Source organism: Pteronotus mesoamericanus, unplaced genomic scaffold (assembly GCF_021234165.1).
Source record: "Pteronotus mesoamericanus isolate MK-2021 breed Mesoamerican mustached bat unplaced genomic scaffold, CSHL_Meso_final contig_502, whole genome shotgun sequence".
In the NCBI taxonomy this organism is placed as follows: Eukaryota; Metazoa; Chordata; class Mammalia; order Chiroptera; family Mormoopidae; genus Pteronotus; species Pteronotus mesoamericanus.
This window is the reverse complement of record NW_026555187.1, coordinates 681,071-704,707: the sequence shown is the minus strand read 5'-3', so window position 1 is coordinate 704,707 and position 23,637 is coordinate 681,071. Positions and strand designations below refer to the sequence as shown.

Below are 23,637 nucleotides of genomic sequence, written 5' to 3'. Positions count from 1 at the left end.
GCTCCCGTGTTAGAGGAACAGTGAGCCGAGGGCAGGTGCCTGCGGAGGGAAAACGAGGCACCCCCTGCCCACGCACCTGCCATGCTCCCCTCTGCACACCCGACATCCGTTACAGGCGGCCTGTTGGCTAGGCTCCTGGGCCCTGTCCCAAGCCTACCATGGCAGTTTGCGGGGCTCATAAATCTGCATGTCCAGTGAGCTCCCAGGGGATACTGACGCTGCTGGTATGCGGACCACACCCTGGGAAAGACCATCAGGTCGGGGACAGCTGGGGCGAGCTGTCGGCACGCTGAGGCTGGGGGTGAGAGGGGAGGGGTTGCCTGTGGGCCCCCCAGGGGGCACAGCAACGGCCCCGGTGGTCCGGTGCAATGACTGCTGTCCACTGACTGTTCCCTCCTGCTGGGACGGGGGGCAGGCGCTGGGAGCTGGTGACACACCCAAGGCCACACACAGCCCTGCACTCGCCTCTGGTCACCCCAGAGGCACCTGCACCACTGTGCACTCAAGGTAAGGCAGGCAGAGGGTTTAATTAATGAAATTTAATCTAATTATGACATAGACGCAGATAGGGGAGGGGTGACCAAGCACAGATGCGATGACCTGTGCCTTCTGAGGCCAGCGGCCCTCGCCGCACCCACCTCCGGGTGGGACAAACACTGGTGTGGCTGAGACAGCACTGCGTGGCACGGGTGGCCCTGGGAGGCGCCCCACTGCAGCCTGCGGGTCCAGGCCAGGAGCCCCCAAGGGGCCAAAGTGCTGGGGTTCTCCCCCAAGCGGAGGACGCCCCACTGGGGAAGGAGGCCGAGGAGGAGGGGTCCTGCCCTCGCTCAGTGCTGCTGGGAGCTCCAGGTCAGGGAGCAGGAGGAGGGGACAGCAAGGTTCACGTAAACAGTGACGAGGGAAGGAGACAAAGCCCCAGAGACTCCTAAGCACACGGCCAGCACTAGGGCAGCGCCTGGCGAGTGTTCCCGACCTTTGTAGCGTGTGGGGCTACACAGCCTGGAAGCTGCTTGAGATCTCTGCGGGGGGCGGGGGGAAGATGACACTTCCTTCCGCCAGACTGACAGGGGGCGAAGAGACAGGACATCTGGAAGACGAGCCTCTTCTGGGAGGAGGGGTTTTGGAGACGAGAGTGGTGATGGCAGAGCAGGTGCGCCTGGGGGAGGACGGGGTCTCCGGGCAGAGCAGGGACGGCGGCCAGTGTCGGGGTGTCCTCCTTCCGGGGCTTCCACCAGGAGCTCCTGCACCAGGGCAGGGCACCGAGCCCTCACTGGGTCCGCAGCTGGTAATCTGGGAGACCGGAGGGCGGTGTCTGTGAGCGCCCCCCTGGGGGCCGCCGCGTGGCCACTGGGGACCCTGTCACACTCCCCGCCCCCGCCCCACGGGTGAGCTGCACGCACCTCCATTCTGAGTGATGTATCGGACCCACGGCAGGGCCTGGTAGCCGCTCTTCTCAATGATCTTCAGATAGCGCACCTGGAACACAGGTGCCTGGGCCCTGAGCACACATGCCGTCCCCTCCTGGGGACCCCTGAACCATCGCCCTGGGGCTGTGGGGGGGGCTGCGGGTGAGCAGGGGTGAGGGGAGGCGCATCATGTGTCTGCACCACACCGAGGCTGTTGGAGAGTGGAGCCGCTTTTAACTAAAAGATGTGGCGAAGACCCAGGATGTATGCTCCCAGGTGTGGCCTCTACAGGGTTCCTGGAGAGGGACCCAGGGTTCTCCTCCCCTGGAAGGTTTCCCACGGAGGTGTCCAGGAAGACGGGCTCCGCAGGACAAGTGTGTAGACAGGGACACTGGAGGCTGAAACTCCAGCTCTAGGGACTAAATGAACCGCGGGGCTTGGAGCTGAAGCGCAGGGCCAGGTCCCAGCAGACCCGAGTGAGTGGGCCCCTTTCTGTCGGGGCCCGGCTGCCCGGGGAGAGAGGCCGAGCTACGGCAAGCCAAGAACCCTCTTCTAAGCTGGTTTCGCCGTGTGTCTCCAGCTGCCCTCTGGGCCTGGATGGACTCTGAGTCCCCGCTGCCCACGTCAGCGCTGGGCCCCGGCAGCCCCAGGCACGCACCTGGATGCCGGAGGTAGTGAAGTAGGGAATCTCGAACTTGACGCTGATCGGGGGCTTGCCCTCCTTGTCCTCAGCCTCCACGCTGGGCAGGCCGAAGTGGGCCCGCATCAGGTACTCCTTGCCACCCTGGGAAAGCAGACGAGGGTGGGGATGGTCAGGCTGAGGCCCCAGCCCAGGTCGACCGACAGCTGTCCCTGGAGAACACAGGTGCTGGCCTGGCCGCAAAGCCTCGTCCTACGTGACTGGCAGACGCCCGGCACCCCGGCCCCTCGAACACGTCCGCTCGCCCACCAGGCCTCAAGGACTGCCCCCACCAGCCCCACTGCGCGGACCGGAGGCCATGATGGGCAAACCCGATGAACCCTAAGGATGAAGAGAAAGTTAAGTCTCACGAGCTCCCAGGGAAGGGAGGAAGAGCGCAGGCATGGGCTGCCCCAGGACAAGAGGCCCAGTGAACGCCCATGTGCCGGTGCCAGGAGGGGGCGTGAGAGCAGGAGGGGACGGCCACAGTGAGGAACGGGCAACAGCAGGAGCTAACGGAAGAAAGTGACGAAGACTGGGGGCTGACCGAGAAGCTGATGCCAGGTCCTACCCCCGCAGTGTGGTCCCTCGGGCCCCAGAAGATGCGCAATGACTCTGGGGAGGGGCTCGGAGCAGGCCAGGAATCTGCGGTGAAAAACACCACTGCAGAGATTCTAGAAGCAGACGAGTGAATTCCTTTATAACTGGGAATGGGGAAGCCTTTCAAAATATTACTTGAAATCCAGACACAATAAAAGAAAAAGATTAAAAAACTTGACTACAATAAATAATGATAATAAAACAAAGAAGCAATCCAGAAAGGCTACATAGCAAAAAAACCACCAGAAGCAAAGTCAAAAGATAAACACACTGGGGAAAACCATTTGCGACTTATATTTAAAAAAACAAAAACAAAAACAAAGTACTAATCTGTCCATATATAAAGAGCTCTTGGGAACTAAGAGGAAAACGACCAAACTTCACAGAAAAATGAGCAAGAGCCAGCTACTACCCAAATGCAAGTGGTCCGGAGGCCTAAGGAAAGGAGCCTCCTGTTGTTTGTAATGAGAAATGGCACAGAGACCACGTCTCTGCCCCCAGGTTGGCGGACGTCTGAAAGCCCACGGCAGCCCTGCGGGGGAGGCCTGGGTGGGGGGTGCTGATGGCATGCAAACAGCATACTGGGAACTGGGAACCGCCCGACAAGATCTCAGATCTGCGTCCCCTCTGAGCCAGCAATTTCATGTCCAGCACCGACTCTACAGCTACAAGTGAACAATGACAAAGGCCCAAGGTCAACCATCAGAGCGGCCTCGCTAAAGCCCAAGACTGTGAACAGCCTGATGCCTTTTGATGGGGGGTTGGCTGAACAAAGACAGAAGAAAGGCCACACCGTGCAATGCTATGAGGCTGAAAAAAAAATAAAAAGGTCCATCTCCTTATCTAACCATTTCTCCAAAATGGTTAGGAAAGGAAAGGCAAGAGACAAACAGCATTTCTCCTTTTGGTAAGAAACAGTAATGCACTCATTTGTATTTGTTTCTTTGTACCAAAAGACACGTCAGAAGGTTAGGACACAAATGCTTTTCTGTAATGGGAAAAGGGGTTAAGGGGACAGGGAGAGAGGGGATACTTCTGGATTCCTCTCCCCACTTTTTTAACAGTTTTGACTTTTTAACCACATAAAGATTTCACACACTTAAAAAACTGAACTAAAAAGGCCAACCCTGAAGCAAACTGTACATTGAATTGGTGATGTGGAGAAACAGAAGACGGAAAGGATACGTGTATATGTATATATGAGACTATTTTTTGCAGCTCTTCTTGTCCCTGGGTTACTCCACTTGCAGTACTTCATCTCTGTGTGGTGTCTCAACTTGATACGCCAGTAAATTCATTTGGCTTTTGATTTTTAGGAATCACTTCCCCCCTTTTTGATTTAATTTTGTTTTATATTAATAAAAAACACTTCAATGGTTTCAAAGCCAAATGAAAATTTCGGAGATGAGGCTGAGAGAAACCACAGGCTTCAAAACCAGGCACCATCCCTGCTGTCTGGCTCTAGCCCCTGGTTGTGTGCCCTGCCTGCCCTGCGGCGGACCATGCGATTCACCTTCTGACTTAACCTCCCCCTGTGTTTTTTAACACAAGTGCTATTTTAAACAGTGGGAACAGTCGCCAACCCAGAGCGGTTACCGCCACCTCTCTGGGATATTATATTACCGACCGAACTGACCACCAAGGCGGACCTGGGCAATGCTTCTGGTACAGGGCTGAGTAGACAGAGCGCACCAGACTCTTTCTACTCCTTGTTCACAACATCAAAATCCACAGAAAGATTAGAATGAAACACACCAAGAGTCTAACAGCATTTGCATTGTGGTGGCAGGATTACAGTCTTTTTTCTCCCTTCATTTTTGACATTTTCTGTAACATAATTATAGTTTTGAGAGAAATTACTGCCATAAACAAAAGGCAGGCATTAAAACGGCTGCACATTCAACTTCTTTAACTCAGCTGGGGTCGTCCCCAACCCCGGTGAGGGCCGCTGGGCGGAGAAGGTGGAAACGCAGTCGGTGCGGGCGCACACCCACCCTAGGCTCTCCCGGCACTGACCCCAGAAACCCAGGCTCAAGCGCTCAAAATCCTGAACACAAGCCAGGCAGCACGCCAGTGGGCGGAGCGGGCACGGGACACACAGTGCCACCTGTTCCTGGAACTGGATTCCCGAAACTCGCGCGGCTCTGGCCTCAAGGCAGTCTGTCCCCTTCCAGGGAAGCTGAGCTCCAACCGGCACGGAGAGCGGGAAGGAGGGAGGGCAGGCAGCAGGGAGGAGGCACTGCCCTGAAGGTGGCAAGGGGCCCACAAGCCGAGCCAGCCTCTGCCTTCCCAGAAGGCCCCAGCTTTCCCTCCTTGCCCAGCCAGCTCTTCAACTCTCTATCCCCTCCCTCCTGATCCCCGCAGAAGCTCCGGGCAGAGAGCCCAGCCCTGTGCCCTGTCTCAAGGCTCGGGTGGTACCCCCCCGCTGCCAGGCCACGGCACTGTGAGGTGCACAGGGAGCTGGTGGAATGTGGGAGGAAGTCTCAGGGGCGCCCCACTGAGAACAGTGCTTACTGGGAAGGACTTGATGGACCACACGATCTCGCTGTTTTCAGGGACCCACTTGACGCTCCCCACAGTTGTCTTGAACTTGGGTGAGTCGGCATCGTTGGGCACAGGGATGTGGATCTCCACATTGTTGGCTGTTGACCGCCGCTTGAATTGGCTCTTGGCCTGGAGAAGAGGCCCACGTGTTCAAGGTTGTGAAGCGTGAGAGCAAGACAACTCAGCTTCACCCCCGGCCTGCACCCACAAGGGCCGGGTGCCCCTCGGCCTGGCCTGTGCAACGCTCCACCAAGCTGACGCCTGCCCATTCTCAGATACTACCTGCACCCTCTCTTAACCCCTGAGATTCTCCCCACACTTGACTTTGAAAGTTGTTTCTGCCTTCCTATCCCTTGGCCTTCAGGGTTTCCCATCCCTCCCTCTGGCCCAGCCCTGGCCTCCTGGGACAAGTTCTGTGCCCTCAAGGCTGGTCCGGGCTAGAGAGGGATCACTGAGTAGCAGGAGTGTTCCGCCTACCAGGCAGTAGCCTTCCTGGACACCTGGCCAAAGGCCACCGCCACAATGGCCACATCCAGTGCCCAGGCAGAGCGTCCTCTCTCTGTGCCCCTGGCCCACGCCCGAACCCGAGCTCGTAGTGAGGCGGCAAGGATGACCGCCACAGGCCGGGATGGGAGCCCCTGAGCCCCACAGCCACCCCCACCTTGCATTAGAACTCTGTGCCAAAGGCCCTGGACAGGCCATAGACACAGGAACACCCTCACCAGGAAGGACTGTCCCACCCCCCGGGCTGTCTCTGTCCACAGGGCATACACGCACCTTGATCATGTACTCGATGCGGCTGTGGGAATGCTTTTCAATCACCGACTCAATCCATATCAAGGGCTTGACCTGTCGGGGAGAGGGCGTGGCACTCACACCTGGTCATCTCACCAAGTCCTGTTTCACAGCGGGGAGACCGTTCGCCCAGCTGTGAGCCCAGGAGTGAGCTCGACACACTGCTGCCTGGGGCTCTCAGAGGGGCCCACAGCCACGTAAGTGACACCAGGACACAGAGGCCCAGGCGGCGGGGAGATGCCGAGGGCCTCCGTGGGAGAAAAGAAAGAAAAAAAAAGAAAAGAAAAAAAAAGGCATCCCCCTGTTGGTCAGGCTCCCGGGAAGGGGCAGCAGTGCCAAAGGGCCTGGTCCCTCACGAAGCCTGGGTCTTCACACACAGGGTTCTCGGGGGGTGGGGGGGTGGCGCAGCCCCTGTGCCCGCCCTGGGGTCACCTCATGGACAAGAGACTCATGCTGGACAGGGACTGCCCCAACCAGGGGCAGGAGGCAGGAACCCACCCCTACCCCACCCCAGAGCCCCACGGCTGCTGCCTGCTGGCGACAGCCACCCCATGGGAGCGGAGCCTGGCGCACTCACGTGGGTGTTGAGTCGGTAGGACATGAGCTCGAACTCGCCGTCAGGCGGGATGAAGGAAATGGTGCGGTCGTTCTCAAAGCGGGAGAGCCGCACGCACTGGTGGAACTTCACGTCCTCCAGCTCCACGGACTTGCTCTTGCCGCCTGAGGGGATTCGGGGGTCAGGGTGGTATAGACCTGAGGCCTCCGGTCACTCTCAGCAACACCCCCACTGCCCATGGCCCACCCCTGGCAGAGCAGAGTTGCTCCCAAATCTGTGAGAGCATCTTGGGCCACAAACACCACCGACATCCAAGGGGCCTGGCTCTGAGACAGCCCTCCCCACCCCACCCCACCCCACCCCCGGAGGCCCCCCTTTACGCCCAAACACTGGGTTTGTGCTGAGGGCAGGGCTGGTTGGCCTGGTTCACACCACATATCCAGGCAGGGTGGCTGCCCAGGGCATGTTTGTTAAACGACTAACAAACCCAGCTGGGGTTGTGTGGTGCTGGCTCAGGGCTCCCGAGGCCGCTGGCCCCCTCGTCCCTGGGTCCTCATCCTGTCTTGGTTTCCCACCCCACACAGGGCTGGGTGGGCCGAGCACAGCCCTGCAAGGGCGCCGCTCTGGCAGGGTAATGCCCGGGAGGCCCTGACCACGGCAGCTGCGGGAGTGACTGTGACCGGGCGGGACACTGCTCCCGTGTGCTGGGCCTGCGGCAGGCGGGGGGTGGTGGTCCCGTTCGCAAACACAAAGGCCCTGCAATCTGGACCCCTGAGGGCTGCTCTGGCCCTGCCCTACCACAGGAAGTTCTACTTCCAGGTCAGGTCCCTCCTATTAATTTTAGGTATCGTTTCTAGGTATTAATTTATTAACTTTCACAGTTGCCTTGTGAACAATGTGAAAATATTTCTAAACCATGTGCCTGAGATCCACACACTCCCTCACTGGGGTGCGCACTCCCTCGGCTCTCACTTGAGCCCAGGGTGAGCCCCTACAGGGCGAGGCTGTGCCCAGGGCACCCGCGGCCCGGGTACTCACGGCCCGTGTTGTCGAAGAGGACCTTGTCGTTGAGGCCCAGGCGCAGTTCGGGCATGCCCGAGAGGAAGACCCGCATCTTGATGGAACCCACGATCTCGCTGCGCAGGACGTTGCCATTGGCGCTGACCTGTGGGGAGGGACCGGGTGTGAGCGAAGGCCCCGGCTCCCCAGCCACTGTCCTCCACCATGCTGGGTGACTCTCCCGGCCACGTGCATTCTCGACGCCCTTCTCATGGTCCCCGGAGCTGAGGGAGCCTCACCCCGTGCCATCCCACCTTTGTGCCAGGGTCAGCAAGGCAGATGCTTGTGGGCCCCACCCTCTAGGCCCTGAGCCATGTGAGCTCTGCCCTGCAGGACCAGCCTGGGGACTGGGGCAGGAACACTGCCGAGGGCTCTCCCTCGTACTGTGCCCTCAGCGTGGCCCCAAACACCCCAGGGCAGGCCTGGAAGCCTGGGGAGGCCTCTGGGCTCCCTTCCCCGAGGGCTTGTTAAAGATGCAGCTTCCTGAGCCCTGACCCCTCCCTGCTCCCTGGGGCTGCCCTGCAGCCTGATGACCATGGATCCAAAATAGCAATGCACCTCAACAGCGAGAAGCGCAAAGCTCCTCTGCACCAGGCACCCTCTGGGCACCCCTCACCAACCTGTGGGGCGGGGCTACGACGTGAGCAACCCTGTAACTCAAATGCCAACAAGGAGGCATCTGCGAGCTTGAGTAAAACTCACAACAGGCTGACGGGCGCACTGTGAGACCGCCCCAGGCTGCTGGCGCTGCTCCCCCGAGTCCGCTTTAGAGAAAAGGACACTGGGGCTAAGAGCAGGGAGCCGCCCGCCACGGGAACAGAGCTGCTGGCCGGCACGTGCTGGGGCCACAGCCCTGAGCACCACCCCAGAGTGTCGCTCTGCACAAGGCCACGTCTGCAACGGCAGGTGGTCTGGGGCCACCCGGGCCACTCCTCAGGGGCACCAGCCGCACTCGCGTGGTGGAGGGCCTGTGCTTCCTACTTCTGCACAGAAGCAGGAGACTCTGTCTGGTCTTCAAGCTGAGGTCCCAACACCACCATGTGCCCACACGAAAAGCCCTTTGTCTCTGACAGGACCAGAGACCTGAGGTGCTGAGTGGATGAAGGCCCAGAGAAAGGCACAAAACAGGACAGAAGGCCTGGCAGATTCTGGCTCCATCACCTCCATCGCTCGCTGTGCTCTGGCCACTGGTCTCTCACTGTCCTCACCTCAGCGGGCAGTTCCCTAACCTCACACGCCACCTCTGCTGGCTCTCGCCAGCCCTGTCTGCCTATCTCATCCCCTCTCTAGCGGGGGGCTACGCAAGCTGCTTGCTGCTGGGCCAGCCGGGGGACGGCGCCTGAGGGCGGGGGCTCAGCAAGCACATGCAGACGTGGGTCCTCCCTTTGCAGGCTCTGGCTGGCTGCTACTCCCACCTGTCTTAATCCAGGGCCCTCCGTGCTCCCCGCGTCTGTGACTGCCCCTAGATCCCCTTTGCTGGGGGGCTGCTTCCTCCTTGGGGAGTTGGGGCAGCAGGGCCTTCCGTAACTAAACACGTGAAGCTGCGAATGCTGGAAAGGAGGGCCCGGGAAGTGGAGACACACAGCCCACGAGGCTGACTTGGCCCTGCGGGCAGCCATCAGGACAGGTAGGCCCTCCCCGCTGAGATGTCACAGGCGGCCCAAAGCTGGAGCCTCCTGCGGGGTGGGCGCGGAGGAGATGTTTGCTGAGGGACTGGCTGCGTCACTGCTCCCTCACTCAGGCTTCTGGGACCTGGAGGCCAATGTTGACTGGCAGCCAGCTCTGCACACACTCAGGAATGAGGCGTTCTAACGAGCCTGTGTGTCCACGCCTGCCTCGTGCTGCCTTGTGCCGCCTCCGCGTGTAGGGAAACAGAGTTCCTCAGGCTCGGCCCCTAAAACACGCGCCAGCACCTCTGAGCCCTCCGTGGAGCCCCACACAGCTGTTAGTAAACTGCTCGTGGGACTCGCCTTCCCCCCAGGACACCACAGGGCCAGGTGGACCAGAGTCTGCGCTCAACCAACAGTTTAGACCAAGGTCCTCAGGCAGCGGGGGACGCCGCTAGAGAGGCCGCCATCTCGCCCTTTGGCATAAAATACACGAAGGCAAACAGCCTCACATTAAGTCCCTGGGAGCATCTCTTTGGGAAGCACTCCCCACGATGCCACGTCTTGGAACTCGGCCTCCAAATATCCCGCCCACGTAAGGAAAATGTCCAAAATGCATGTCTGAGGACGCATGAGCACGCTCACTTTGGCGCCGTCTGTCACAGTCAGAATGGGCACACCTGAGCTAGCCATCTGCCGGGACTGGCCCAGTCACCATGGGCCGCCCAAACAGTGGAGGTGGGGCACTCTCTGATGTGGCGACAGGCAGAGTGCAAGTGAGGCAGAGCTGGCTGTTCTTTCTCTGCCACCGAATTCAACTACAAAACCAGCACAGGAGGCACTGGCGACTGTGGGAGACTTGGAAAGCTCAGCAGGAGAATCCCGGAGGGGCCGCGCAGGAGCTGCGCCCCTCCCTCCACGGGAAATGGACCCACTTCAAGAACTGAAATTTGTGGTTAAAAATATTCTGAAAAAGAAATCTCCAGGCTCAGATAGTTTCACTGGTGAATTCTACCAAATAAAAGTAAAAAAAAAAAAAGAAATTTATAATAGCTTCAAAAAATGAAATGCTTAGGTATAAATCTCATAATACATGCATTGGGTTGGCCAAAAAATCTGTTGTCTTTTCCATACAACAGCTCTAGTAGTGCTTAGTTGTCTTTAACTTTGAGACAATTGTGTTACATAGTATTCTGATAGCCGTCATATCAGCATACATTTTAAAAAAGATTTATCAGCCCTGACTGGTGTGGCTCAGTGGATTGAACACCAGCCTGTGAACCAAAGGGTCGTTGGTTTGACCCCAGTCAGGGCACGTGCCTGGGTTGCAGGCCAGGTCCCTAGTAGGGGGTGTGCAAGAGGCAACTGCGCATTGATGTTTCTCTTCCCTCTCTCTCTTCCCCTCTCTCTAAAAATAACTAAATAAAATCTTTAAAAAAACCCCCAAACATCAAAATTGGTGAATTTTTGTGCAGCCATTTTAATATTGAAGATGGAGGTAGATACACAACATTTTTGGCATATTATGCTTATTATTTCAAGAAAGGTAAAAATGCAACTGAAATGCAAAAAAAGATTTGTGTAGTGTATGGAGAAGGTGCTATGACTGATGAAATATGTCAAAAGTGGTTAGCGAAATTTCTTGGTGTTACTGACGTTTTGGTCAAATAATTCTTTGCTGTGGGGCTGTCTTACGCATTGGAAGATGTTTAGCAGCAGCCCTGGCCTCTGCCCATTAGAAGCCAATAGCAGGGGATAGCCGACACACTCAAAATATCCATATCAAAAAAGTTATTGGTGAAAATGAAAAATATGTATTTTATTTTACAGAAAAAATGAAACGGGCTTTTTGGCCAACCCAATACAAGGCAAAAACTACAAAACACTGATGAAAGTAATCACAGATGTCCTAAATGCAGAGTGGGGCAAAAGCAAGTTTATAGCTGTGAGTACAGAAAACAGTCTATTCTTGTATTATTATTAATTATTGTATTATTTTCCATACTCACAACTGTAAATCTACTTTGCCTCACCTACTATATAGAGAAACATACTGTTTCATGGATTATGAGACTTCGTATGTTAAAAATAACAATTCTCCCCCAAACTGAATAAGCATTTAACATAATACTAATCAAAATCCCAACAAACTTTTTTGTAGATACAGGCAAGCTGATCCTAAAATCTTATACAAAGGAACTGAATAGTTAAAACAATTATTGAAAACAAAGAGAATGTTGGGAGAATCACATTATATGATTTTCAGACTTACTATGAAGTTACAGCTACAAAGACAAATGTGGTCCTGGCAAGCAGATCAGTGGAACAGAGGAGACAGCCCAGAAACTGTCTTGCACAAATATGGCCAATTGATTTTTGACAAAAATGCAAAAGGAATTCAATGGAGAAAAGACAGTCTTTTCAAAAAATGAAGTCAGAGCAAGTACAAAAAACTGTGCTATGTATAAAAATATATATACATAAATCTCATAGCTTATGTGAAATTTAACTCAGAATTGATCACAGATTTAAATGTCAAACTATAAAGAATTAAATTTAGAATCAATTTTTAAAAATCAAGAGACTTTCTAAAAATTACAAACTTTGTTCTGTGAAAGGCACTGATAAGAGAACGAAAAGACAAGTAACAGACTGGGAGAAAATACTTGCAAATTACATATCTGACAAAAGAATTATATCCCGAACTCTCAACACTCAATAATCAGAAAACAGAAACCCAACTTTGTGCTCAAAAGACACGAAGAGATACTCCTCCAAAGAGGCTATACAGGTGACAAAGGAGCACACAAAAAGATGTTCCGCATTATCAGCTGTCAGGGAAGTGCAAATTAAAGCCACGATGAGATACCACTACATACATATTAGGATGACAAAAATAAAAGTACTGATCCAGGATGTGAAGCAACCAGAACTCTCATATGCTACCGGAGGGTGGGGGCGGGGTGGGGGGAGGGGAAGGGAGGGGGTGATGCAAAATGGTGTGGCCACTCTGAGAAACAGCTAGACAGTTTCTTCCAGAATTAAACATACACTTATGATATGACCCAGCAGTAACACTCCTTGGTACTTGCCCTAGAGAAATGAAAACTTCTGCCCACCTATAAGTCTGTACACAAAATATTTACCACAACTCTATTCACAAATGCCAAATACTGGCAACAGTACAATGTCCTTCAGTGGGTGAATGCACGAAACATACTTTGTTTCAGAATACAAGTATAAATAAATATAAGAAGAAACAAACTTCTGATAAACATAGTAATGTGGATGAATCGCAAAGGCAATATGCTGAGTGAACGAAGCCAGACTCAAAAAGTCACATACTGTAGGATTCCACTCGTATGACAGTCTCAGAAAGACAGAACTATACTGACAGAGGCCACATCAGGGGCTGCCAGGGGTTGGAGACAGGCAGGAGGGTGCAACTACCCAGGGGCGGCAAGGGGGAGGTTTTCAGGTGATAGAGCTGATTGGTATAAGTACCTACTCTAAAATCCGTAAGTCAATTTTACCTAATGATAATTAAAAAAATAAAAACAAAACAAAAAAGTATATACAAAACAGTAAAATAACCCCCCCCCCACCAAAAAAAAAAGTTGCAGGAAAACCACTCCCCATGCACTCAGCTTTATAGAAAAATAACATGTGCTTCTGTATCTACAGAATGAAGTCCTAAAGGATGACAATGGATTCTTAAGCAAGGTGTGCTGATTATGGAGTCCTTCATTTTCTAACTTTATATATTCTTTAAAAACAAAACAAAACAAAAACAAAAACAAAACAAAAAACTGTTGGTTCTAAGTAAGAAGAAAAGCTCATGAAGATGAAACAAGCTCACATTATAGTGAGCAGCCCAAGCTGAATCCTGCTGATCCATCACATGGAACTGAAACATTTCTCAGGGCTTTGCTAGTTTTAAAAGACTAGTTGCTTTTACAACCATTATGGGGAAGACAAAGTTTTTTAAAAAGAAAAAGAAAAATGAAGCCCACCAAGAGGTTGACAGACTCGATGACGTCCAAGAACACCTCGTTCTTCCGGTACTTGATGCCCTCGGACCGCCAGGACACTGCGTTGGTGACAGTGGCTGGGGGCCGTGGGGCCCCCGTTTCCAGCTTGTGGCCCTCCTGAGTGATGTACCTGTGGGACCAGGCTCAGGGTTAAGGCCGCCAGGCACTGCCGTTCTTCACAGCAGCCCCTCTCTGCAGCAGGCTTCAGAAAAGACAGGCTCTGGTTTCACTGGTGGCTGGTTAAGTCAAGAATATCTTACAGTTTCAAAAAACCCAACAAACTCAAGTTACAATGAGCACAGAACATTCATTTGTGGGGTCCAAGGAGACAATGATAGTGAGGAAACCACTACTAGTGTGCAGAGGGGGACTGACCTCCTGGGAAAGTGCCCTAGTGACCCCACTCCCACTTGGGGAGCAACAGGTATGACATGGGCAAGTCACGTGGCTCCTCTGAGAGTCCCTTTGCTCCCCTGTACAAGTGGGAAACAGCATCTTGGACAGTGAATCGAATGGCTGTCAAGCGCTCACAGAGGGCCCGGTCCACAGGAAGTGCTTAATCCAGGGTGGCCACTATTTGAAGGGCAGGATTCCAGAGAAGGAGGGCATTTTCTCGCAGTCTCCTCTGTGACAGTAACAACAAAGGCAGGTGACTGTCTCCCTAAACCAAGCATTGAGTGCACTGTTGTAGGCGGAAAAGAAGCACACAGTAATAGGAGCGTGCTCATGCTCTGCAGGGCTGCTGCGTGGGAAAGGACCCCAAACGGCCCACTGCTGTGCCCCCACCGGCCCCCCGCCCGGCCTACTCACTCCTGTAGAATCTTGCTGTCTGTGGTCTGGGGGTAGCCGAAGTCCATGAGCTCATCCAGCAGCTCGTAGATGATAACGAAGTTGTCACGGATGCTCTCCTCCTCCAGCTCCTTGAAGTACTCTGAGAACACCTGCGGTGGCGGGCAGTGGGTGAGCGGCAGGGTGGCGGGGGAGGAACGCCTGCACAGACCCACTCGCCTTTCACGCCCGAGGCCCAGAGGCAACAGCACTTTTGCCCTCAAGCTGCGTGTGCCCATTTCCCAGGCTTGGTGACATACTATGGACTAGAACTTAGTCTGGGGAACGAGGGCAGCGATGTGGCTGCTTGGGAGGCGGGGACCAGACTAGGGGTCGCAGGCGTCCTCTGAGGCCTAGTCAGAAGCCCTGCATCCCCATCCCTGTGGCCCCCTCTCCTCCCCTCCCTGAAACACAGCCCAGGCCTGGGCCCCTCCCGGCTTCTCTTTAACCCCCACTGTAACTGCCACCCTAGGCCGCTGAGTCAGAAGTGACTCAGGTGAGAGGTGAGAGCCACTGGGGACAGGACAAGTGGTGCTTCTGGACCTTTCCAGCCTCCCTGAGCTGCCAGCCTGTATAGCTTTGCAGGTGGATTTACCTTCCCTGTTGCAACAGGAAATACAAAGGCTCAAGGAAGGAACGCCACAGGAGCATGTTTCATCAGCACTAACATCATGGGAATGTTAGCGAAGCAGAGAGAACTGGCAGGCACCCCGGGATGGGAGAACCTCCCCCTTCCCGCTTCGCGAATCCCGGGCCCTGCCTGCGACAGCACCGCCGCTCTGCAGTGAAGGCCTGCTCGTGGCTCTCCCCACAACACCCTCCACGCGTCACCCCCAGGCCAGCCAGTTCCCCAAGGGTTAGCAGAGGTGTCTCCTGAACTAGCTGCACATGGAGCCACTGGAGGTATAAACGTTTTCCTGGACCCAGGCCGGGCCTCCTGGGTCTGACTCTCCCCTTTTTCAACCCTACACCCCCGCTTCAGCCAGGGCCCCCCACTTCTCTGCGAGAAGCTGTGGCGACCTCCTCACTGGCCTCCCCGCCGCCCTCACATTCCTTTTCTACTCAGCAGCCAGAGATGCTCTTAACTCCGATCAGGTCCGGGTAGCCTTTGCTCAAAGCCCTCCCCCGCCCCCAGCCTCTCTTCACACTTGGACCAAACCTGAACTCACCAGGCCCTGCAAGCCTCCCCTGCCCTGCCCCCTATGTCCAGCCCCGCCAACCGTGCTGAGCTCAGCCCCAAACTCTGGCCCTCGCCCCCTATGTCCTGGGCACACTGGCCTGCCTGACGTTCTCGGACCATACCATGTGCGCCCCTGCCCCGGGGCACTTGCGTGTGCTGCTCCCTCTGCCTGTCTTGCTGTCAGCCTGGGCCTAGCGTGTCTCACGGCGGGCCTCAGTGGGCCTCCACGTTGAGAGTCCCCAGGATGGCCTGAGCGGAGCCTGGCTCTGCCCTTCTCCTGCGTACCTCCCCTCTCCGAGCCCGGACTCTCCGCTGGCCAGCCTTTGACCTTCCACAGCCAGCTGGGGGCACATTTGTCCCTCCCAGGGCTGGGGGCACCCCCACCTACCCCGAGTCCCACCTTCTATTCACTTTCCTCTCCTCACCAGGGCTTGGGCGGGGGAGCAACTAAGGCTGTTGAATCCCATATGTGAGGCAGCCAGAGCTCCCCAGCCCACTTCCTGGGGTCTCAGCCCCAGAACTCCCTGGGGCTGCTGCAGCTCTTGGGTGGCTGCTATTGGTGAGGCACACAAGAACCAAGGTGACCGACACCCCTCCGGGGCCCCCATGGCTGGACTCACCTGCACCACCTTATAGAGGAAAGAGAATACCAGTGACACACATGCATTCTTCTTGGAAGTGGCGACCACTGCATGGCGGCCGCAGTTAAGGAGCATTCAGAGGCCTGGGCCGCCACCTCGCAGACCCTGGGGCCTGGAGCCTCCCCTAGCCCCACGCTAGCTGTTCACTTCCCATCACATTTAAGGTGACGTCCTACAAGACCCCACAGTACACCCCTGCGGACCACTCGGGCCTCACTCCCACCACACATCCCTTCTCCGTGGTCCACCCCCCCCCCCACCCGCCGTAGCTTCTGGAATGAGCCTCCCTTCCCCTGGCAGAGCCTCCCTTCAGGCCTACTGCCCCTTGGGCCTGACCGCTGCTCTGGCGGGGAGACGCCTTGCCTTCCTGCAGGTCTCCTCCAGCATGTCAGCTCCTTAGGGAAGTCTTCCTGGATCCCCAGACCAGGTGAGGTCCCTGTCACTCCCCTGCTCTTCTGACACCCATCACCCTTGTCAACCTGCTCAGGCAGCAGGGCGCTCCAGGAGAGCAGGGCCAGGCTGGGCCTCGTGGCCTTGCCGTGCGCGGCCCGGCTCTGGGCCAGGCCAGGGCAGGTGCTGGCAGCTCTCAGCTGTACACGTGTGCGCACCCATGTGCACATAGACGTGCCCACAAAGGAGTCCCCGGGGAGCTCTCTGGCAAAGGGATACGATACAGGTTGTTGTGCTTGATCCACATGAAGCGGACACCCCCGTGGGCCAGGATGGGCGATAGCATCCCCTCCTCCTCCTTCTCCATCAGGATGGGCATGAAGTGCTCCACTTCTGACATGTCTACATCTCCTCGGTAGTTCCGGCAGATGAGCACCTGGGTCAGGGCGGAAGAGAGGGAAGACGCTCTTGTTCGGAGTGCCTGGGGGTGAGACGCGCCACCTTCCCTCACTTAGGGGACTCCAATCGTGCCCCTGTCCATCAAAGAGCGTGGATTGGAGGCCATCTGATTGGCGCCCCCGGGGAATTCCTCAGGAGTGTTTCCCAGGCGAACTTCTACAGGGGCCAGCAGGGTTCTTCACAGGGGAGGGTGGGAGCGGGTGCGGGGCACGGATCCAGGACTGGATTGCTCGGAAGACACCTGGGTCAGCAACGTCCCGCAGCCCCTCACTGCAGACCTCCCCAGAGCCTTTCCCATGCTACCTTGCCCCGCTCCTCTGCCTGTGTCAGGGCGCCTGTTTGGGCGGTGCTGCTGAACGCTCATACCTGCGGGAAACCCCGTGGCCTGGAGAGAAGCCCTTCTCCTGGTCTCTCTTTCATAGCCTGGGGGTTTGGATACAAAGCACCGGGAACTAAGAATGGGATGGCCACTTCAGTCAAGTGCGGCAGCTAAACCACAGCGCTAAACCAGCTTATGACCCAGCCATTCCTCTCTTAGGGATTTACGTAAGAGAAATGAAACCACATTCTCCACGGAAGATTCAGACGTGAATGTTCGCACACTTTTACTTTCAATGGACCTAGGCTGGAGAGATGCTACTGTCCTTCAACAGGTAAACAGAGACATAAACCATGTCCACCCACACCATGACACTCCTCAGCCATGAAAAGGAGCGACCACTGACACAAGAGCATGAAGGAACCTCAGGACGGCTAGGCCGTGTGAAGGAAGTCAGACAACAGAGAGCGGCGTGTCCTGCACGATCCCACTTCTGTAACATCCTGGGATGTGGTGACAGGAAACATATCAGCAGCTGCCTGGGGACAAGCTGGACAGAGGGTTGAACACAAGAGGTATAAGCAATCTTTAGGGGGTGACAAAATGTGTGCTGATGGCTTCCTGGCTCTACACAGTGACTGCCTCTCAACCTCCAGCCTTTAAATAAGCCAGTTCGTTACAGGCAAGTTACACCTCCCTGAAGGAACAAAAAGGAGGTCTGAGGCTTTGCCAGCCTGAGCAATGCTCTATTTGGAGATGCCGCCTAGAGCGGGTGACACTGTCGCGGGCCCAGGAGGAGAGCCAGCTGCGAGACTCAGAAACGCGCAGAGACCACTGCTGAGCTGACCAGCCTGGGAACCGCCGGTCTCAGAGCCCGGTCCAAGCCTGGGGGTGAGGGAGAGAGGGGGAGGGAAAGAACACGTTCCTTTCCTCATTTCTCTTTTCTGGCCTGTGGGGAAGGGACCTTGCACCCTATTTCTGCTGAGACTCAGATGCCTTAGGGACCCAGCACCCAGTGGGTGAGCTTGTGGTCACCTGGGCCAGGCTATGGGACTCCCGTGTACTCCTTCATATTCTCCTTGCCAAGAGCACATACTGCCTCATACACTGCCCCAGCCATGAGGCAGGACTGCGATCTTCACAGGGATGGATGGTCTTGTCAGGAGGCGATCACCTGCCCAAGGGCACAGAACATGCGAAGCCAAGTCAGGATTCCAGCTCAGCTCTCACTCCCTGCAGGGTCACTGCTGCTTGCTAAACACTTTGTTTTCTTGGGCTTCCCAAGGCCCACCTTCTTCCCTGGGTATCCAATTTCAGGGGTTGCTGACGGCACGGATCCCCTGGGCCCCCAGAGTGCTCAAAGGAGGAGCAGGGGACCATTTATTTGCTCCCTCTCACCAGGGATGCAAAGAGGTCTACTCACTCAGTAAGTGTGCACTATATGTCCCTCTATGGTGGCACTATGCTGAGCCTTGGGACACACAGGTGACCAAGACAAATAAGGTCCCTCCATTGGAATACTGCCTGGGGGAACTGAGGGCTTCCCTGAGGATATAACATTCAAACTGCGGCCTGACGGGACAAGCAGAGGGACCAGTGTGACGGAGGCCATGGGTGTAGGGACACAGCACATGGGGGAACCTGGGAGTACTGGCTAGGTGGAGTAAGGATAGCCTCTAAGCTGGGTCCCAGAGGAGAGGACAAAGGCAGGAGGCAGGACAGATTGGAGGAGGCAGGCAACATTGTGGCGACGCTCTCCTACCCCTGCTGTTGCTCTTAACCCGCACTCCCTTCCCCATAAAGAGCGAGCAGTCAGGCTAGGTCTTTCCCCTGCTGAATCTGCTCTCTGCCCCAGCCTCCCCTCACACAGAACAATCTGCAAGTCTGTCCCCCTGGCTGTCTGGCCCGTCACAGCCCCTCCAGCGCTTCTCTGTCCATGCTCCCCTGGTGGACCCCACTCACCATCCTGGCTCCCTTGCCGGTCTCTGAGCAACCCACATCTGCTCCTGCCTCAGGGCCTTTGCATGTACAGCCCCCCCCCCCCGCCCAGAAAGCCCCGGGCACGGCCCTTCTCATTGCTCAAGCCTCGGCTCAGATGGCACTTTCTCCAAGAAGTCGTTCCTGCTTGCTCTGGCCGAGAAGTTCCACCCCATCCCTCTCCACCCCAACCCGACCGCACCTTCATGGCCCATGTCGCAGCTGCATTGCACTGAACATTTATTTGTATCCTCATTTACTGCCCGTCGCCTCTACCAGAGTGTAACACTCCCGAGAACAGTGATCACCTCCAACACCCTCATCACTGGGTCTCGCGCTCCAGAACGGAGCCTGGCCCACGGCAACTGCGCGGCATGCCTGTGTGGTAAACATGGGGGTGGGAAAAAGGAGGCCAGAATAGCGCCGGTGGCATCACTCACTGAGATGGAGAGCGGGCCGGGGGCGGCAGTTTGTTTTGGTGAATGCCGAGTCTGTGTGGCTGTGGGACCTCTGTGCTGTCCCACACAGGCTGGTGGGTTTCCGGGTAAGTGCTCTGGACTACAGCGCAAATTTGAGAGTCATGTTGACAGGAATCAAGGCCAGCTGGAGGACAGGAGAGTAAAAGGGGCACAGCGAGGCCTCAGCCTGAGGGGCCGAGATCCCAGGGGAGGGCAGGAGAGGAGGGGCCGGCAGCCAGGGAGAGAAACAGGAGGAACACGGAGTGCGGTGACCTGGAGGCTGGCGGAAGCCTGCAGAGGAGAGAGTGGCAGTGGGGTCAGAAGCCACAGAGAAGCAGGAAAAGACATAAGGGCAGAGAAGTGTCGTGGAGGGCTTTCTGTCAGCTAAGTATGGCCATGCTGGTCTCCTTGGTGATCAGAGGCTCTGGCGGTAGACAGATGCATGGCTGTGAATTTCTTTTTGTTTTTTAAATCCTCACCTGACGATATGCTTTTATTGATTTTTAGAGGGAGAGGAAGGGGCGGTGGGGGGGAGAGAGAGACATCATCTGTTTCCAATGGGGGATCGAACCCACAACTTACATAGGCGCCCTGACCGGGAATCAAACCTATAACCCTGTTGATGCACCGGACGACACTCCAACCAACCAAGCAACCCAGCCAGGGCATGGGTATGAATTTCTTGATGTGCTGTGACCTTATTTCGGATTAAATGCAGTCTACACAGGAGGCAAACTTTCAAAACACACAGTCTGCGGGGAGGGGAATAATAGACGATGTGATGGCTGCCTCAGGAGCTTCCCACAAGGCGGACTGACCACGCTTCTCTGGGGCTACCGTCTCCTCATCGCGGCTCCTCCTCCCTGAGATTGAAATGGCCCCCTCTGGCCCTGTCCTTCCTGGACATCCCAACACCCCCGGCTGTCCTCGTGCCATCCTCCACGCTCCAGCATTACCCAAAACATTACCCAAAACTTCTCCACGCTCCTCACCATCCGAGCCCACTGCAACGCTCAATTGACTGCCATGTGGTCACCTTTCCAGCTCTTCCCAGAAGCGAAGACAGGTAGAAGCGAACTGCCTGAGGACAGGTAGTTGCATTGCCTGGGGTCTCGTCCTTGCCCTATGGCTAACTGGAGCTGACCATCTGGATCCTTGTGTGTCCCCTGCCAGATCTCCAGGCCCAGGAGCGCTAGTATGGGCTGTGGGCCCCGGGTGGCGAAGGCCCTTGCCCAAGGGCTTACCACTGAGCTTTGACCTCAGCCCTAACTCCACAGTCACAGTTCAGTGGTCAGCACACAGCTTAGTGCATGTTAGGTGCTGCTGACATGGTGGCTGAACAAGTGAGCTGTGACAGGCATCCTGTGGACCTGGTAGCCAAGGTGGTAGTAAGAACATACGCTGCCCGGACTTAGGGACCCACCTAGCACCCTCCTAGCCTTGGCATGCCCTGTGTCCTTCCTTGCCTTTAAGAAGGCTGGAGGAGGGAGCCCAGGACTGGGGACTGCTGGGTATTGACTCTGGGTGGCATCCAAAGCAGGCAACGCACTCAAGAATTCTGGGAAAGTGCTGGGGTAGGGAGGACAGGAAGCAGCAGCCACTTCAACTTCACTTTCCCCTACTTCTGAGCTGACTCCTGCCTGCACCGCCTGGGCCCAACACCCACGGTTCTCTCACTCATCAACGCAGGACTTAAAAGTTTAATGCTGTTGGGCTTCTTCTTGTTGCTCCTAGATGCAAGAGGCCAGATATTCACTTGCCTTCCAACCAGCAGGATGGACTAGAGGTGATGCAGCAGACTTCTGAAAGGATTTGAGTCCCCTAAGCAGCTTTCTCAGACACTCTTGGAAAAGGCACCTGGGTTCTAGTTACGTCCAACTCCTCCGTCGTATCTCAGCCAGATTTGTCACTCCCTTCAGGGAGCCTTCCCTGACCCCCAGCTGAGGCTGAGTCTCCCCGTTCCATCCTCACTGTGGCCATCCTCACTGTGGCGCCACTGCAATTTACATTTACTTGAACTTTTTGAGATCAGTGTCCCTCTCCCTCAAACTGTGAGCTCCAGAAGAACAACACCTGACTCTGTGCTCACCCAAGGCAGCCCCAGGCGGTCCAAGGCTTAGCACCCTGCCTGGGACCTAGGAGGTGCTCCTCAAATTATCAGCTGAATGAACAAATGGGTCTGGGTTCACTCAAGCTACCACTTCTCTGGGACCAGTGTGACCTCGAGTGGGCCCTGTTATTTATCCGTGCCTCAGCTTCTCCCTTCTGTAAAATGGCTCTCCCATCACCCACCTTGCCTAACCCTTGTAACTTAATATCACAACGAACGTTAATAAATTCATAGGGATTGACAAAGAGAAACTATCAGGTAAACAGAAGCTTGCAGCAGACCAGGAGGGCGGAACTGGCCCGGGGACACACTGGTCCCGACATGCCTCGCCACCTCCGGCCCAAGATCGTGCAGCCGCTCTGCTCTAGGCCTGGCTCCAAAGCAGGCTGCGGCTCGCCCTCCCCGCAGCCTCCACGGAGGTCTGAGACCCGTCCCCTCAGGAGGAGTGAGGGTGAGCAGACCAGTTACCAAGCACCAGAGTGAGACCTATCGGTTTCTTTGCTTAGGACCAGGATGGGCCCCACTGGGCGGTTACCCAGCAATAGGTTGGGTCCCCAGGGGCGAGGTCCTGGGTGGGTCCCGAGGGGCGAGGTCCTCGCCGGTTGCCTGGCAACGGGGAGGGGGAGAGCCCTCCGTACCTTGCCCTTCAAGTCCAACACGTAAACGGCACTGGCGGACATGGCGGCTGTGGGTAGCCTCGGCAGTGGCCGAGGGCCGTGGCGACGGCAGGAACTGCCGGGCGTTGAGGAAGGCCAGGCACTCCCTGCGACGGTTCGCCTCCACTTCCGGTCCGGGGAGCCGCGCGAGGACCGTTATGTCCGGTTGCGGGCGGAGCTGCCAGAAATGCGCAGGCGCGGGGCGGAGTAGGCGCAGGCGCAATGCGCCCGATGAGACTATTTCCCACTCCCACCCGAAGTATCCCGGAAGTAAGACCCAGAGGAGTGGGGTCGGGCGGCGCCGACTGATGAACGGGCACGATCCAGCTGGACAACGAAGACTTGGCAGCTGGGAACTCCGACCTGTGAGCTAAGTTAGGTGAGCGATCCCACTGCTGGATCCATTTGGGGCCCCGCCCTGTGGAATTATTCTCGTGGGGGAGTCTAGGAAGCAAATAAATATGCAGTCGCCAATTGTGATTTTATGGGGAGGGGTAGGGTGGTGGTTTCTTGGAAAGAGGGCAAACAAATCTTGAGTGGCAATCAAACCTAATCAACAGTCACTGCCTGTCACCTGTTAGTGTCACCTTTTAGTGTCAACCTTCGTCAGTGAACAAACGTGCCTATTTATTGCCCGAGATAATCTGAAAACCGCTCCCCATATCAGCTGCGGGGAAAGCACGTGTTTTATTTCTGTAATTAAGTGACCCCAATTAGTCAATTGAATTGTATCTCATTTGCTTTTATGAACACTTAAGCTGTGGGAAAATGCCTGCACTCGGTGCCAACGGTACAGTACCTTGCTGATCCCAACACTGCAGTATCAGAACCATTTACTCACGCTTCCTGCCCGACGCTTTTGTTTCTCCTTATCTCCCTCTGGGGTTTCGAAAGATGGTTTTTGCGATATATCCTCTGCTTAGGATAGAGTTGTAAGTGCAGGAAAACCAAAAACACTGGAACATTTCCTAGTCTGGAAGTGTTCTTGCACAAAGCAACCCAGAGAGGCTTCTTCACAATTTCTTCTAAGAAACTCTATTGTTCCCTCACAGATTAGGTGATGTGACCTGTTTGGTCAAATAGCCTACGTGGAGAGAAAGCTCAAGGATGAGATGCCATCTTGAGCTTCCAGACCCCAGGCAAGTCAGTGCTGCTATACAAGGGAACTAAGCTACACCACATGGAGAACCACCTGGCTGAGCACAACCAACAGAACTGGGAGAGAAATCCTGTAATTTTAAGCCACTCCGTTTTGGAGAGGTTTATTAGGCAGGGAGGATTGGAATGTTTATCTTCCACATACTGACTTTTCACATCACATCACACTTCAGACCCCAACTGC

General features: G+C 55.6%; 1 protein-coding gene across 1 annotated transcript; it reads right to left on the bottom strand.

Moving 5' to 3' along the window:
* Positions 1-485: 485 nt before the first annotated feature.
* AP1M1 (adaptor related protein complex 1 subunit mu 1) lies at positions 486-22,424 on the bottom strand. Its single transcript, XM_054578846.1, has 12 exons — positions 22,278-22,424; positions 16,596-16,752; positions 15,906-15,973; positions 14,088-14,218; positions 13,260-13,407; positions 7,619-7,745; positions 6,602-6,744; positions 6,007-6,078; positions 5,200-5,358; positions 2,065-2,190; positions 1,401-1,476; positions 486-1,290 (listed from the first exon to the last, which is right to left on the bottom strand). The coding sequence occupies exons 1-12, from the start codon at positions 22,317-22,319 to the stop codon at positions 1,268-1,270; spliced, it is 1,272 nt and encodes a 423-aa protein (XP_054434821.1). The 5' UTR covers positions 22,320-22,424; the 3' UTR covers positions 486-1,267.
* Between the last annotated feature and the right edge of the window lie 1,213 nt (positions 22,425-23,637).